General features: G+C 50.3%; 1 protein-coding gene across 1 annotated transcript in view; it reads left to right on the top strand.

Moving 5' to 3' along the window:
• Nucleotides 1–1,583: 1,583 nt before the first annotated feature.
• LOC145360900 (adhesion G protein-coupled receptor E5-like) overlaps nucleotides 1,584–17,006 on the top strand; it is a 34,762-nt gene continuing 19,339 nt past the window's right edge. The window contains 8 exon segments of the mRNA XM_080216403.1: nucleotides 1,584–1,623; nucleotides 2,019–2,132; nucleotides 4,296–4,354; nucleotides 7,288–7,404; nucleotides 8,150–8,324; nucleotides 11,658–11,762; nucleotides 13,958–14,142; nucleotides 16,578–16,739. Of these exon segments, the coding sequence (XP_080072529.1) occupies nucleotides 1,584–1,623; nucleotides 2,019–2,132; nucleotides 4,296–4,354; nucleotides 7,288–7,404; nucleotides 8,150–8,324; nucleotides 11,658–11,762; nucleotides 13,958–14,142; nucleotides 16,578–16,739 (957 nt within the window).

The raw sequence follows: 17,006 nt of genomic DNA, 5'->3' as shown, positions 1-17,006 counted from the left end.
GGGAGGGATCTGGAGGTCCCGGAGGAAGCCCACGCTGACACGGGGATAACATACAGACTCCACACAGACAAGGCCAGAATTGAACCCAAGTCCCTGGTGCTGTGCTAAGCACTGTGGTGCCGTGCCACCTTAGTACGGGGAGGGGGGCAGTGGGGGGTGCTCAGGCAGCACATATTTCCACCAGCCTCTGGGTTGAAAGACCTTTCCTCAGATCCTACTCGAAACCGTTTGCTCCTCAGTTTAAACCTGGCCTTGGATTCCTCACCCATGGGGGAAATGATTCTTACCATCTAAGCCACCTCTCATAATTTTGTACATCAGACTCCCCCCCCCACTCCCACCACCCCCCTTCAACCTCCTCTACTCCACAGAAAACAAACCCAGCTCAGGATAAGTAAGTTCTTCCAATAATCTCAACCCAATTTAATGCGTTTGCTGCTAGTTTACCCCCCGAGCTCTCTTTCTCAATGTCTTTTCTGCTGCGTTACGCAAGCACGTTGCACAACTGCTCGGATCCGTCACTTCTCTGTATTCCGTTTGGAAGTCTTCTTTGTTTGCAGCCCTCGTATTGTACAATAACAAGATTCTAGCGCATATCCTTCCTGCTGTGGTGAAACAGGATATCTTGGCCTGAAATGTCTCCCTGGTGCACGCGACAAGTCCTTCAGTGTGAAAATTCACTCGGCCAAAGAGGCAGACACAGATCAGTGCATCAATTCTCACCAATCATAGAACCCTACAGAGCAGAAAGAGGCCCTTCGGCCCATCGAGTCTGCACCGAACACAATCCCACCCCGGCCCCTACCCCCATATACTATACCCAATATTATCCCTCTCACCTACATATCCCTGGACACTAAGGGGCAATTTCTTAGCACGGCCAAATCAACCTAACCCGCATATCTTCAGACTGTGGGAGGAAACCGGAGCACTGGTAGGAAACCCACGCAGACACGGGGAGAATGTGCAAACTCCACACAGACCGTGACCCCGAGCCGGGAATCGAACCCGGGACCCTGGAGCTGTGAAGCAGCAGTGCTAACCAACTGTGCTACCGTGGATACATCCTCTCCACACCCACCCCTGTCAACACCCCTCTGGGTCTTAAAGGTTTCGATTAAGTTGCCTCTCACTCTTCTAAACTCCAGTGGATACAAAAACCAACCTCTCCAACATTTCCCTCATAAGACTGGTATTAGTTTGGTAAACCTTCCAGTGTGTTCTTTGAATAAGGAGACCAATATTGCACAGTAATCCAGATGTGTCCTAATCGATGCTCTGTACAACTAAAGTGTAACCTCTCTTCTTTAATATTCATTTGCAATGAGTAATAACATAACGTTAGCTTTCCTCATTACTGATTGCGCCTGCGTACGTTTTTTTCATCCAAGCACTCGGACACCCAGATCCCTCTGCATCCCAGAGCTCTGCAATCCCTCGCCATTTAGATAATGGGGGGAGGTTTCCTGTCCCGCCCACCACAGGAATCGTAGTGGACTGGGGTGGGGAACTGTGCAAACATCTGTTGATCTCGCGAAGGCGTGTACAGTTTTGGGGCGCGTGTGGGCGGGACGTCCCGCGCGATGGGTGGGATTTTACGACCTCGCTCGTCCCAAAACCAAGGTCGATGGACAGCTCCAAGTTCCACTCCCTTGCCCGCTCTAGTGGATGGGGTAGAAATTTCCAATTTTGTTTTAACTCTTCCTGCCAAGAGAGGCAGGTTCGCCTTTGCCCGCGTTTCACTTCGGTTGACGCTCACCCAACCTCTCCTTCTGCAACCTCCTCCTGATCTCTGCGCCGCTCTCAGACCGAGCTGATCAACTGATCAACCTCCCTCAACTCCACGACAGCAGGCCCAAGCACGAGGCGAGGAAGTTCTTCCCCTCAGTCCATGGTCACCGAGGGCCGATGAGGAAAGTGCGTTTCCCCCTCACGGTAGGGTCTACCTCATTTACAGGCGTTAAGTTTGAACTGAGGAACGAACTGTATTCTCTCTTTTCTCCCCCCTGCTGGTCCAGATTTTTGTGAATTGGAACGCGGTTGTCCCGAGAACACCAAATGTTACCCAAAAAACAGAGGCTACGACTGTATCTGCATTGATGGAAGTACAGATGACGCCACACCCTGCATAGGTAACGGGCTGTTTGGTTGGCCGCCCGGATGTCAGAGGGGTGGGGTGGGCTTGAATGGGCGTTGGGGGGGCTGTGGGTGGGTGACTCAGAAGACATGATGAGTCCTACCTTGGAGGCTCCGGTCCTGTGCCCAAAAATAAAAAGTAAAGATTGAAATATAAAGCATCCCTCAAGGCATCTACACTTTAAAAAAATCTTTAGAAAGTGTTAAATCTTTGAAAAAGCACATATCTGGAGTGTTAAAACTAAGATTGCCGGCTGTTTCACTCTGTCCATTAATATAAGGGTTTTCATTACTAGATTAGTGCTGCGTGTCTGCGCTATCCATCCATTATCACAGCGGGGTGCCTGCCATTGCACAGTTTGAGTGATAGGTATAAGTGGTTATAGGCTCTCTACTCTCAATGGCCTCTCATATTGTGCATTATATCTCATCCCCTCCCTCCACCTATCCTCAATAGCCTCTCATACCCTGCGCACCATCCCACCTCATCCTTCCACCTACCCTCAATGGCCCTCACACTCTCCATGTCAACTTCCATGCCCATTAATCCAGTTTGCATTTTGTACAGAGTACATCAAACTCATAGTAAAAATGTATGAAAAGGCTTTAAAAAAATTCATTACTTTGGTTCAACAGCTGTTACTATAACCCTCTAAAACTGTCAATCAACCAGTCCTTTCAAATATGAGTAGCAGAAACAATAAGCACTTGATACCTTATTACCCCATGTAAGGAAACATAAAGCCGTTGACAAAATAGATCAAATAAAAGGCTTCAATAAGGCAATGCTTTCTCTTAGCTGCAACACATTAATGGAAGTCTGGGCTCTCAGCCAAACCTCATTAACACTTTGTTTGCTGACCTCAGCTAACACGGAATGAAGGAGTTTATAATTGCTCCCAGTATCCCTGAGTTGCTGTTGAACATGTATCAGGTTTGCTCACCCCCTACTCACTATCCACCAGCTCTGCCAGCAGTGTACATCTTCTAGAATATAAGGTGGCACAAGGGTGGCACAGTGGTTGGCACCTCTGTCTTACAGAGCCAGGGACCTGGGTTCAATTCCGGCTTCAGTGGCTGCGTAGAATTTGCACGCTCTCCCCGTGTCTGCGTGGGTTTCCTCCGGGTCCTCCGGTTTCCTACCATACCCTGAAGATGTGCGGGTTAGGTTGGTTGGCCATGCTAAATTGTTCATTGGTGTCGGGGGATGGTAAATATATGGGATTACAAGGATGGGATCGTTATTGGTGCAATTATAAACTCCTTCATTCCGTGTTCACTGAGGTCAGTGAACAACAAGTGTTAATGAGGTTCAACTGAGAGCCCAGACTTCCATTAATGTGTTGCAGCTAAGGGAAAGCATTGCCTTATTGAAGCCTTTTATTTGATCTATTTTGTCAACGGCTTTATGTTTCCTTACATGGGGTAATAAGGTATCAAGTGCTTATTGTTTCTGCTACTCATATTTGAAAGGGCTGGTTGATTGACAGCTTTAGAGAGTTATATTAATAGCTGTTGAACCAAAGTAATAAATGGCTTTTTTTAAAGGCTTTTCATACATTTCTACTATGAGGTTAATGTATTCTGTACAAAATGCAAACTGGGTTAATGTGCGTGGAAGTTGGCATGGAGGGTATGAGGGCGATTGAGGGTAGGTGGAAGGATGAGGTGGGATGATGCATTTTGAGGGTAGGTGGAGGGAAAGGATGGGATATAATGCAGGATATGATCGTTATTGGTGCAGGTTGGATGGACCAAATGACCTCCTTCTGCACTGTAGAGATTCTATAATGGCACAGGAAGAGGCCATTCAGTCCATCAGGGTCTGTGTGAAGGAACTATCCATACTGTCTGAATCCCTTGCCCTTTCGTAGTTGCCTTCTTCCGGCAGGAAAGCACCCAATCCTCATTGGAAATGTACTATTTGGCCCACTTCCGGCACCCCAACTGGCTCATTCCTGGCCATGTCACCGTGCCCCCTGGTTACCAAGCCACCTACAGCGACTCACTGGGATCAATGGGAGATCTTCGTGGTCTCGAAACTTGCACGAGATGGACTGGCCCTTGGGAGGGGACGCTCTCAATTCTCTTCATTGCTTGGGAAAACCTTTACGACGAAAGCCCAGCTGATTAATTGTTGGATTGTGCTTCCTTTTCAGAGATAGACTGCCCTTCACTCGAGAAAGAAACTAACGCTGAGAAGTGCAAACCAGAGCGGGTATGTCACTGACGTGCTTCCGATCGATTCTGTGTCTGTATATATTCTATCCAGCTCTTTGCTCAGGCTTCCGATTCTGTTGAGTACCTTGGCCAACACATTTTTCTTATTTTGCCCATGGAATGTGGGCGTCACTGCCTGTGCCAACACTTACTGCCCACTTCTGAGGGCATTTCAGAGTCAACCGCATTGCTGTGGCTCCAGAGTCACGCGTAGGCCAGACCGGGTAAGGACGGCAGATTTCCTTCCCTCTTAGAGGGAAGGAATGTCTTCCCTCTTAACCCAGATGGGTTTTTCCGACAATGGTTTCATGGTCATCAGTAGATCCTTAATTGTATTGAATTCAAATTTCGCCATTTGCCACGGTGGGATTCGAACCCGGGTCCCCGGCGCTTTGGAAAGAGCAGACCCACCAGGATGTTGCCTGGGATGGAACATTGACGTTATAAGGGGGGATTGCGTAGGCTTGGGCTGTTCTCTGGAGCAGAGGAGACTGGAGGGTGATCCGACGGACATACTCAAGATTATGAGAGGCTGTTCCCCTTAGTCGAAAGGCCAGTTACGAGGGGACGCTAGTTCAAAGTGAGGGGTGGGAGGTTTGGAGGGGTGGGGGGGGGGGGATTTGAGGAAAATCTCTTTGACCCAGAGGGTGGTGAGGGTCTGGAGTGCGCTGCCTGGGTGGGACCCAGATGAGGAAGTGGCACGTCACAACATTCAGGGCCAAGCACGGATTAGGTGGGCAGGTCAGTACAGACTCGATGGGCTGAAGGGCCTCTTCTGCGCTGTAGTAATTCTGTGAGCGGGGGTTGAACCAGCCATGAGACTGGTTAACAAATAACGCAGAACACGCTGGGAAGGAAAGCATTAACAAAAAAACACTCCCCAGCTTAACCAGAACCTAAGAACGGAAGTACAGACGGCAACCACAGTTAAGGTGGGGTGGCAGACAGATACACAGGGGACCTGCATGGAGAGGATTAACGGGTGTTGTAAACAAACAAGGCACTGAAGCCATCAGAAAGATGCAGCAATAGAATTGTTTAAATGCCGATAAAAGTACAAAGCAGATGTGGCTTGAGATTTGTTTTGTAGTCAACATTTTCATAGAGCTTCTGTGATCTCCCAGTTGTAAAGACATGTGTATCAGAGCCTTTTTCATAGAGTCATAGAAGCCTACAATGCAGAATGAGGCCCTTCGGCCCATCGAGTCTGCACTGACCACAATCCTACCCAGGCCCCACCCCCATACCCTTACACATTTACCCGCTAATCTCTCTAACCTAAGCATCTCAGGACACTAAGGGGCAATTTCTTAGCATGGCCAATCAACCTAACCCGCACATCTTTGGACTGTGGGAGGAAACCGGGGCACCCGGAGGAAACCCACGCAGACACGGGGAGAATGTGCAAACTCCACACAGACAGTGACCCCAAGCCGGGAATCAAACCCAGGTCCCTGGAGCTGTGAAGCAGCAGTGCTAAACCACTGTGCTATCGCGCCATCTTAGATGGTCTAGTTAATGGGTTATATCTGTATATGGTTTGCAGTGTTGGAAAGGATGTTGTCCACATTCTGAGCTAATGGCCCTTCTTGGAAAGTACAGAAAGATTTCAAAATTAACACAGTGGTTAGCGCTGCGGTCTCACAGCGTCAGGGACCAGGGTTCAATTCCGGCCTCGAGCCTGTGTGAAGTTTGCACATTCTCCTCGTGTCTCCGGGTGTTCTTGTTTCCTCCCACACTCCAAAGATGTGCGGGTTAGGTGCATCGGCCATGCTAAATTCACCCTTAGTGTCAGGGGAATTAGCAGGGTAAATTACTAGAATGGGGCCTAGGTGGGGTTGTGGTCAACGCAGACTCGATGGGCCAAATGGCCTCCTCCCACACTGTAGGGATTCTCTGAGCTTTGTGCTTGGCTGATGTGCCTCAGGCCACCATCAGGGGCATTGGGCTGATCTCAGATTCCAGGAAGACATCAAATTTTTCCCAATATTCAAGATGCACTGCAGGAATTCTCCAAGGCTCCTTAGGTAGCACCTTCCAAACACAGGACTGCTACCATCGAGAAGGACAAGGGACAGCAGATATCGGGGAACAACACCGCAAATAAAAGCAAAATATTACGGATGCTGGAATCCGAAACAGAAACAAAAACAGGAAAGTGTGGAATGGACTGCCTGCTGTGATAGGGGAGTCGGACACTTTAGGAACTTTCAAGCGGTTATTGGATAGGCACATGGAGCACACCAGGATAATAGGGAGTGGGATAGCTTGATCTTGGGTTTGGACATAGCTCGGCACAACATTGAGGGCCAAAGGGCCTGTACTGTGCTGTACTGTTCTATGTTTCTACGTTTAGTGTCGGCTTACATTAACACTGCAATGAAGTTACTGTGAAAATCCCCTAGTCGCCACACTCCGGTGCCTGTTCTGGTCAATGCACCCTAACCAGACTGTGGGAGGAAACCGGAGCACCCGGAGGAAACCCGCACAGAAATACTTTATTTATTTATTAGTGTAACAAGTAGGCTTACATTAACACTGCAATGAAGTTACTGTGAAAATCCCCTAGTCGCCGCACTCCAGCGCCTGTTTGGGTACACGGAGGGAGAACTTAGCACGACCAGTGCACCCTAACCAGCGCGTCTTTCAGATCTATATCTTGGCTGTAAGTTGACGGAGCTTTCCCTTCGATGAATTCACGGGTTAATAAGTCCATCAGACACAGGAGCAGAATTAGGCCAATTGGCCCATCGAGTCTGCGCCGCCCTTGGAATAATATGAATGGTGGGGCAGACTTAAGAGTGGGCTTAACCAACTGAGTGCCAATTACTGTTGCCCAGATAATTGGGTTGATGCGAGAGTTCCTGTTTTAGCCTAATCTCAGGATGTTTGCTTTTTATTCTTCATTTGTTCCCCCCCCCCCGTGTTTAGAAATCTTCGGAAGGAAACGATTTCTTCTGCTCAGTCACTGCTTGGAGCATAACCGTCAATAAGCACTGTCAAGATTACAAAAGGAATGACAGCAACGTCACGGAATTTTCACTGGCGGTGAGTCAAGTCTATCTCTCGTCTAACAGAGATCTGTCATTCGGGCGTTCTGTCTTATTCGGGACACCCGGATAATTGATACTATATTCCTTCCTGCAATGGCAGGTCTGACATATTGAAGAGAGACTGGGTCGATTGGGCTTGTACGCACTGGAATTTAGAAGAATGAGAGGGGATCTCGTAAGGGTAGCACAGTGGGTTAGCACTGCCGCCTCGCAGCGCCAGGGTCCCGGGTTCGATTCCCGGCTCGGGTCACTGTCTGTGTGGAGTTTGCACATTCTCCCCGTGTCTGCATGGGTTTCCTCCCACAGTCCAAAGATGTGCGGGTTAGGTTGATTGGCCACGCTAAGAAATTGCCCCTTAGTGTCCAGGGAGGTGTAGGTGAGAGGGATTAGTGGGTATAATATGGGGGGGGGGTGGGATTGCAGGCTCGATGGGCCGAAGGGCCTCTTTCTGCACTGCACTCTGATTCTACGATCGCCTCCCCATGGAGATGGCAGCCACCTCGCCTACGTGGATCCCTCCTCCTGGCCAATTGCTTCCCCATTGCCAATGCACCCATCTGCCACCCACAGCCCCGATCGCCTCTGGCCCACCCCCACAATGCTGCGCGCACACTTGCTAAGGTCATCGTTCGGTGTTACCCAGTAGTGCCCCAGCGACGCACAAAACCTGAACCAGCGGCTAAGGACATGACAATGTAGATCCTTCTCTCTCCACCCTCCACCACCACCTCCCTCTGCAGAATATTGCGACTACCGTGGGCGACATGATCACCGTTAAGGCTGAATGGAACAAAATGGAAAAGACCAAGAGACACGAAGGTGCCACGATGCTGTTGAACTGCACCGAGAGCACCGTTTCGGCTGTAGCAGCGACCATGAGAGGCACCGAGTACAACGTGGCAACAACCTACGTCGGTAAGATTGCACTTAATCCATCCGCGGGAAACGCAGTTCGGAACGGGGCACACGAGGTTCCGGACTGCGATTCCTTCTGACTGCAGGACGTTCGAATTTCAAGTTCAAACTTTATGTATTAGTGCCATTAACACTGCAATGAAAACCCCCAAGTCGCCACACTCCTGTTCGGGTTACACCGAGGGAGAATTTAGCACCCTAACCAGCGGGTCTTTCGGGCTGTGGGAGGAAGCCCGGAACACGCGGAGGAAACCCATGCAGACACGGGGAGGATGTGCAGATTTCGCACAGACAGTGACCCGAGCCAGGAATCGAACCCGGGTTCCTGGAGGTAGCAGTGTTAACCACTGTGCCACTCGACAGTGGTACAGGGACTCGAGCAATGATCTTCCACATCGCTTGGCTGGCAGAGAGAATGATCACCCACAGTTGGGCAGGATCCTCTCGGCTCACCGCGCTGGTGGATCGCTCTGACGCGCTGGTAAGGTAGGGCGAGAGGTGTGAAATCCCCATTCTGTTGGCGTAATCAGGCTGATTTCAATCTTAATAACATGTTTAGCATGTCATCAACAAGCCCGAACAGAGGTCACTTACCTTAGCCCACCCCACCCCCCCTCACCAATGGAGGCCCTCACTGGCGAGGATGACAGATGGTTCCCCACCAACGGGGACTAGGTGTCATAGCCGTGCCAGTGGGACCAGAGACCATCGAAGCCCCCCCATGTAGTCAGGCAGTGCCCATCTGGCAATGCCAGCCTGGCACTCTGGCACTGCCCACCAGGCACACACTCTGGTAGTGCCAAAAATGGCATGGTCTGATAGATGCGTGCCTGATGGTGCAGGGCCTGAGGGAGTGGGATCCAGGATGGGCAGAGACTGACGGGCAGAGATCTGGGGAAGGTTATGTAAGGGGGGGGGAGTGAAAGGCAGGACTCAGCATGGGGGGCCGGGGGCCATTGGTAGTGGTGGTGATCGGGGCTGTGGGTGGCAAATGGAAGGAGTGGCAATGGGGAAGCAAATGGCCAGGGTGACAGTCAGGGCGGGAGGAGGGGTCCATGTAGGCGAGGTGACTACGGGAGGGGGTGATATGGGTAACATGTACTGGGAATTGGTGCACCTGCGCACTGGCGCTCCGAGAGCTCAGCAGCCGGCTTCCCGCTGAGCTGAGTCCACAGCCCTCCCCCTACTGGAGAAATTCACACTGCGGCCTCCGCTGCACAGAGTACCATCACTTAGCTCGTTGAAGAAACAGGCAAGGAAAAACTCCCATTTTCTTGCCCTTTTGACACTTTGAATTTTTCTGAGGAAGTTTTGCCCCATGTCTTACTAATGGAAGGATTGGGGGTCTGTGGTGAGTAACTCCCCAGCGCCTGTCCACCATCTACAAGGCACAAGTCGGGAGTGTGATCGAATACTCCCCACTTGTCTGGATGGGTGCAGCTCCAACAACACTCAAGAAACTCAACACCATCCAGGACAAAGCAGCCCCACTTGATTGGCACCCCATCCACAAACATTCACTCCCTCCACTTCTCAGTAACAGCCGTGTGTACCATCTACAAGATACACTGCACAAACTCACCAAAGATCCTTAAACAAAACCTTCCAAACTCACGACCACTTCCATCTAGAAGGACAAGGGCAGCAGATACATGGGACAACCATCCCCTGCAAGTTCCCCTCCAAACCACTCACCATCCTGACTTGGAAATATATCGGCCGTTCCTTCACTGTCGCTGGGTCAAAATCCTGGAACTCCCTCCCTAACAGCACTGTGGGTGTACCTACACCATGTGGGCTGCAGCAGCTCAAGAAGGCGGCTCACCACCACTTCTCAAGGGGCAATTAGGGATGGGCAATAAATACTGGTCTGGTCAGTGACACTCGTAAATGAATTAAAATATGAAAGTTGTGCGTTTATGAAGCACCTTTCACAATATTTAAATGGTCTTTAATGGGCAGCACGGTGGCACAGTAGTTGGCACTGCTGCCTCACAGCACCAGGGACGCAGGTTCAATTCCTGGCTTGGGTCACTATCTATGCATGTTCTCCCCGTGTCTGCATGGGTTTCCTCCTGGTGCCCCGGTTTCCTCCCACAGTCCGAAGGATGTGCGGATAAGGATGCATTGGCCGTGCTAAGTTCTCCCTGAGTGTACCTGAACAGGCACCAGCGTGTGGGGATTTTCACAGTAACTTCATTGCAGTGTTAATGTAAGCCCTACTTGTGACGCTAATAAACTTTAAATGGTGGGGTAGGTTCTCCAGAGGCCTGGGCCGCCTCCTTGTGCCCCTTTGCCTTTCTATTGAATAGAGTTACACCTAAAAATAAGTTCTATTTATTATTGTCTCTACACGAGGAACTGAATCAGTCCAAAAATGCGCTGGTTAGGTTGATTGGCTGTGTTAATAATTGTTCCCTCGTGTCCTGAGATGCGTAGGTTAGAGGGATTGGTGGGTAAATATATAGGGATATGGAGGTAGGGCCTGGGTGGGATTGTAATCGACGCAGACATGATTGAACATATAACCCAACAGTGCAGGAACATGCCCTTCAGCCCAATCGAGTCTGCACCGACCACAACCCCACCCAGGCCCGACCCCCACACATTTACCCACTAATCCCCCTAACCTACACATCTCAGGACACTAAGGGGCAATTTCTTAGCATGGCCAATCAACCTAACCCGCACATCTTTGGACTGTGGGAGGAAACCAGAGCGCCCGGAGGAAACCCACGCAGACACAAGGAGAATGTGCAAACTCCACACAGACAGTGACCCGAGCCGGGAATCGAACCCAGGTCCCTGGAGCTGTGAAGCAGCAGTGCTAACCCACTGCGCTACCGTGCCGCCCGAATGAATGATGGACTGAATGGCCTCGATCTGCGTGGTAGAGTTCCTATGATTCTATACCTTCATCAACATACCCTGCCTGAATAATGTTTCAGGCCTGGTCTATACGGGGTTAATAAGCAGTGGGGACATTGTGGGGTGGTCGGGGGCGGGGGCAGAGATTTAAGGTAAGAGGCAAGAGATTTAGGTGAGAATTGTGGAACAACTAAAAACCTTTCCACCCAGAGGATGGCGGGAATCTGGCAGTCACTGCCAGGAAGGATGGTAGAGATAAGAACCCTCACAACATGATGACTTGTATCGCCATTGGGTACAAAGCTATGGGCCAAGTGCTGGAAAATGGGGTTAGAATAGATAGGTGCTTGAGGGCCAGTACAGGCACGATGGGCCAAAGGGTCTCCTTTATTGCTGTAAAACCCTATGGCTCGATGTAAATGCGTTTAAAAAGGAGCCAACTCGGCCTTTCTTCTTAAATTTCAGACGTCCAAATTCAAGCCCTTCAAGGCACCAAGGGGACCACAGTCTTTCTGGCCAAAGAAAATGAGGTGGAATACCAGTGGGAGAAAGACGTGTCAAAGCAAATCGGTAACGTCTCCGCGAAGGATAAATTCTGAGCTGGTAACTCATACGAAGGGGAGGGTTTTTCCAGCCCCTCCCCGCCAGCGGGCTCTTCCAGTCCCGCCGAGCGAGGCCCGTGGCGGCGGGACAGGCAAGCCGCACATAGCGGGCCTGGACGTAGGCAGGATGTGAAGATCCCGCCCCCCCCAAAGAGGCAGCCAATGGCAAGCTGCCTTCGGTGCTGGAAAACATGGAACGGTGGAAAGGGGGGTTTCGTGGGGAGGTGGGGTTTGGGGGGGTCCTTGGTGGGGGGGGGGGGGGGGGGAGACGGGAGGGAGAAACGGTAGAGGGGCAGAGGGGGAATTGCCTTGCAACTGTACAAGGCACTGGTGAGGCCGCACCTGGAGAACTGTGTGCAGTCTTGGTCCCCTTATTTGCGAAAGGATATATTGGCCTTGGAGGGAGTACAGAGAAGGTTCACCAGGCTGATACCGGAGATGAGGGGGTTAGACTATGAGGAGAGATTAAATAGACTGGGCCTGTACTCGTTGGAGTTTAGAAGGCTGAGGGGGGATCTTATAGAGACGTATAAGATAATGAAAGGGATGGATAGGGTAGAGGGAGAGAGATTCTTCCCGCTCAGAAAGGTCAGTAGGACTAGAGGGCACAGCCTCAAGATAAAGGGGGGGCGGTTTAGAACGGAGTTGAGGAGGAACTTCTTCACTCAAAGGGTGGTGATTCTCTGGAATTCTCTGCCCGTTGAAGTGGCGGAGGCTACCTCGCTAAATATATTTAAGTCACGGGTAGATAGGTTTTTGATAGACAGGGGAATTAAGGGTTATGGGGAGAAAGCGGGAAAGTGGAACTGATCCACTTCAGATCAGCCATGATCTTATTGAATGGCGGGGCAGGCTCGAGGGGCTGGATGGCCGACTCCTGCTCCTATTTCTTATGTTCTTATGACAGAAAGAAACCTCACCCAAAGAATTCCTGGCTGCTGTCTCATATTCCACCCTCCATAAGGACAAGGACATATGGATTCTTAACTTACACCAAGTCTTGCTTACCTATCCACATAGGCAACCTTTTAAAAAAAATCCACATCCCTTTTTCCAATTCCTATCCCTCCCTGTCTCCATGAACTAATCCCGCTTCACCCATCTCCTCGGACTCTGTTCTCATGGGCATTCCGAGTTTAATCGCTCCCCTGCGTCTAAAACTCTGGAATTCCTGACTCGAACATCCTTGTCTCTCCGCCTCCTTTTTTTTCCCTTCGCACTCTTTCAACCCCATGTCATAGAATCCCCGCAGCGTAGAGGGGGGCCATTCAGCCCATCGAGTCTGCACCTACTCTTTAACAGAGGATTTTATCCAGGCTCACTGCCCAGCTCCATCTCCATAATCCTACACATTTAAGATGGCCAATCCACCTAACCTGCACATCTTTGGACACTAAGGAGCAATTTAGCATGGCCAATCCACCTAACCTGCACATCTCTGGATATAAGGGGCAATTTAGCATGGCCAATCCACCTAACCTGCACATCTTTGGACACTAAGGAGCAATTTAGCATGGCCAATCCACCTAATCTGCACATCTCTGGATACTAAGGGGCAATTTAGCATGGCCAATCCACCTAATCTGCACATGTTTGGACACTAAGGAGCAATTTAGCATGGCCAATCCACCTAACCTGCACATCTCTGGACACTAAGGGGCAATTTAGCATGGCCAATCCACCTAACCTGCACATCTTTGGGCACCCAGGGGCAATTTAGCATGGCCAATTCACCTAATCTGAACCTCTTCAGGCCCCAAGGGGCAATTTAGCATGGCCAATCCATCTAACCTGCATATCTTGGGACACTAAGGGGCAATTTAGCATGGCCAATCCACTTAACCCGCGTATCATTGGACTGTGAAAGGAATCCAGAGCACCCGGAGGAAACCCAAGCAGGCACGGGGAGAATGTGCAAACTCCACACAGGCAGTGACCCGAGCTGAGTATTGAACCCGGGTCCCTGGCGCTGTGAGGCGCTAGTCCTAACCACTGTGCCGTCCATCGGAGAGGAACATGCAACCTGGCTGAGCAAGGAGCTTGGGAAATGGGGTTTCTGGAAGATTCGCTTCAGAGTTTGGGAGAATTGTAGCAGAGGGTTCCTCTTTCCATGAGGACAGGTTGTGGGCTGGAAGTAACCGCGTTATCTTTGCTTCTTCAAAGGGTTTGCAGCAGCCTCCCTAATCGTCTTCAGCGAGATGGAATCGATGATGGAAGACAATGATTTGGAAATGGACAATAAGAAGTACGGGACAGAGTATTTGCAGCTGAACTCCCAGGTTCTCACAGCCATGATCACCAGCTACAAGACACGTCAGAACACAACTTTCACCATCAGGAACAAAGAGGTTGGTAAAATTCAGGAAATCTTCAACCCCATCAGTGGGCAATTATTTATTCCGTGACACCCTCTTTCCAGAGATGTCAACTACAATAATCCCCAAGTCAGGTCCGTGGCAAATATCAGTTCAGGTTTATTTTTTACTGTCACAAGTGAGCTTACATTAACACTGCAATGAAGTTGCTGTCAAAACCCCCTAGTCACCACACTCCGGTGGGGAATATTAAGGGAGAATTTAGCACGGCCAATGCACCCTAACCAGCATGTCTTTCGGACGGTGGGAGGAAACCGGAGCACCCAGAGGAAACCCACGCAGATACGGAGTGCAGACTCCACACAGACAGTGATCCAACCCAGGGATCGAATCCGGGTCCCTGGCGCTGTGAGGTAGCAATGCTAACCACTGTGTCACTGTTAGAGGTGTGGGGTATATCAGTGAGAGTTACATTGAGGGGGTGTGGGCTCTATCAGAGAGTGTTACAGTGAGGGGGGTGTGGGGTATATCAGTGAGTGTTACAGTGAGGGGGTGTGGGCTATATCAGAGAGTGTTACAGTGAGGGGGGTGTGGGGTATATCAGTGAGAGTTACATTGAGGGGGTGTGGGCTCTATCAGAGAGTGTTACAGTGAGGGGTGTGGGCTCTATCAGAGAGTGTTACAGTGAGGGGGGTGTGGGGTATATCAGTGAGTGTTACAGTGAGGGGGTGTGGGCTATATCAGAGAGTGTTACATTGAGGGGGTGTGGGCTCTATCAGAGAGTGTTACAGTGAGGGGGGTGTGGGGTATATCAGTGAGTGTTACAGTGAGGGGGTGTGGGCTATATCAGAGAGTGTTACAGTGAGGGGGGTGTGGGGTATATCAGAGAGTGTTACAGTGAGGGGGTGTGGGCTATATCAGAGAGTGTTACAGTGAGGGGGGTGTGGGGTATATCAGAGAGTGTTACAGTGAGGGGTGTGGGGTATATCAGAGAGTGTTACAGTGAGGGGGGTGTGGGGTATATCAGAGAGTGTTACAGTGAGGGGGGTGTGGGGTATATCAGTGAGTGTTACAGTGAGGGGGTGTGGGGTATATCAGAGAGTGTTACAGTGAGGGGGGTGTGGGGTATATCAGTGAGTGTTACAGTGAGGGGGTGTGGGGTATATCAGAGAGTGTTACAGTGAGGGGGGTGTGGGGTATATCAGAGAGTGTTACAGTGAGGGGTGTGGGGTATATCAGAGAGTGTTACAGTGAGGGGGGTGTGGGGTATATCAGAGAGTGTTACAGTGAGGGGTGTGGGGTATATCAGAGAGTGTTACAGTGAGGGGGGTGTGGGGTATATCAGAGAGTGTTACAGTGAGGGGTGTGGGGTATATCAGAGAGTGTTACAGTGAGGGGGGTGTGGGTATATCAGAGAGTGTTACAGTGAGGGGTGTGGGGTATATCAGAGAGTGTTACAGTGAGGGGGGTGTGGGGTATATCAGAGAGTGTTACAGTGAGGGGTGTGGGCTATATCAGAGAGTGTTACAGTGAGGGGGGTGTGGGGTATATCAGAGAGTGTTACAGTGAGGGGTGTGGGGTATATCAGAGAGTGTTACAGTGAGGGGGGTGTGGGGTATATCAGTGAGTGTTACAGTGAGGGGGTGTGGGGTATATCAGAGAGTGTTACAGTGAGGGGGTGTGGGGTATATCAGAGAGTGTTACAGTGAGGGGGTGTGGGGTATATCAGAGAGTGTTACAGTGAGGGGGTGTGGGGTATATCAGAGAGTGTTACAGTGAGGGGTGTGGGGTATATCAGAGAGTGTTACAGTGAGGGGGTGTGGGGTATATCAGAGAGTGTTACAGTGAGGGGGTGTGGGGTATATCAGAGAGTGTTACAGTGAGGGGGTGTGGGGTATATCAGAGAGTGTTACAGTGAGGGGGTGTGGGGTATATCAGAGAGTGTTACAGTGAGGGGGTGTGGGGTATATCAGAGAGTGTTACAGTGAGGGGGTGTGGGGTATATCAGAGAGTGTTACAGTGAGGGGGTGTGGGGTATATCAGAGAGTGTTACAGTGAGGGGTGTGGGGTATATCAGAGAGTGTTACAGTGAGGGGGGTGTGGGGTATATCAGAGAGTGTTACAGTGAGGGGGTGTGGGGTATATCAGAGAGTGTTACAGTGAGGGGGTGTGGGGTATATCAGAGAGTGTTACAGTGAGGGGTGTGGGGTATATCAGAGAGTGTTACAGTGAGGGGGGTGTGGGGTATATCAGAGAGTGTTACAGTGAGGGGGTGGGGGGGGTATATCAGAGAGTGTTACAGTGAGGGGGTGGGGGGGGTATATCAGAGAGTGTTACAGTGAGGGGGTGGGGGGGGTATATCAGAGAGTGTTACAGTGAGGGGGTGGGGGGTATATCAGAGATAGCTGTTACAAAATTCACTTTGTTCTCTGCTATTCTCCTTTCTCCTGTTGGTTTCTGTCTCCCAGGAGGATTTTGAAGATTACACTGTCTGTGTGTACTGGGATAAGAACAGGAATATCTGGTCCACCAGTGGATGTACGAAGGTGTCGTCCAATCATACGCACACCGTCTGTCACTCTACACACCTCAGTAGCTTTGCCGTGCTGGTCGCACTGTATAAGGTGGAGGTAAGAGTTTGTGTGAATTCGGGAGGCCTTCGCTAAGGGGGGCTGGACCGTTATTTGGTGACTTTCACTCACTTGTTGGGACCACTCTCTTCAAGGCACTTACTTTAGCAGTGCGAATGAAGCTGTACTGAACAGTATTTTGATTTGATTTGATTTGATTTATTATTGTCACATATATCAGTATACAGCGAAAAATATTGTTTCTTGCGCACTATACAGACAAAGCATACTGTTCATAGAGAAGGAAAGGAGAGGTTGCAGAATGTA

This window comes from Carcharhinus amblyrhynchos, chromosome 33 (assembly GCF_965287045.1).
Source record: "Carcharhinus amblyrhynchos chromosome 33, sCarAmb.v2.hapA, whole genome shotgun sequence".
Classification (NCBI taxonomy): domain Eukaryota; kingdom Metazoa; phylum Chordata; class Chondrichthyes; order Carcharhiniformes; family Carcharhinidae; genus Carcharhinus; species Carcharhinus amblyrhynchos.
This window is presented reverse-complemented; position numbering and strand designations above follow the sequence as displayed.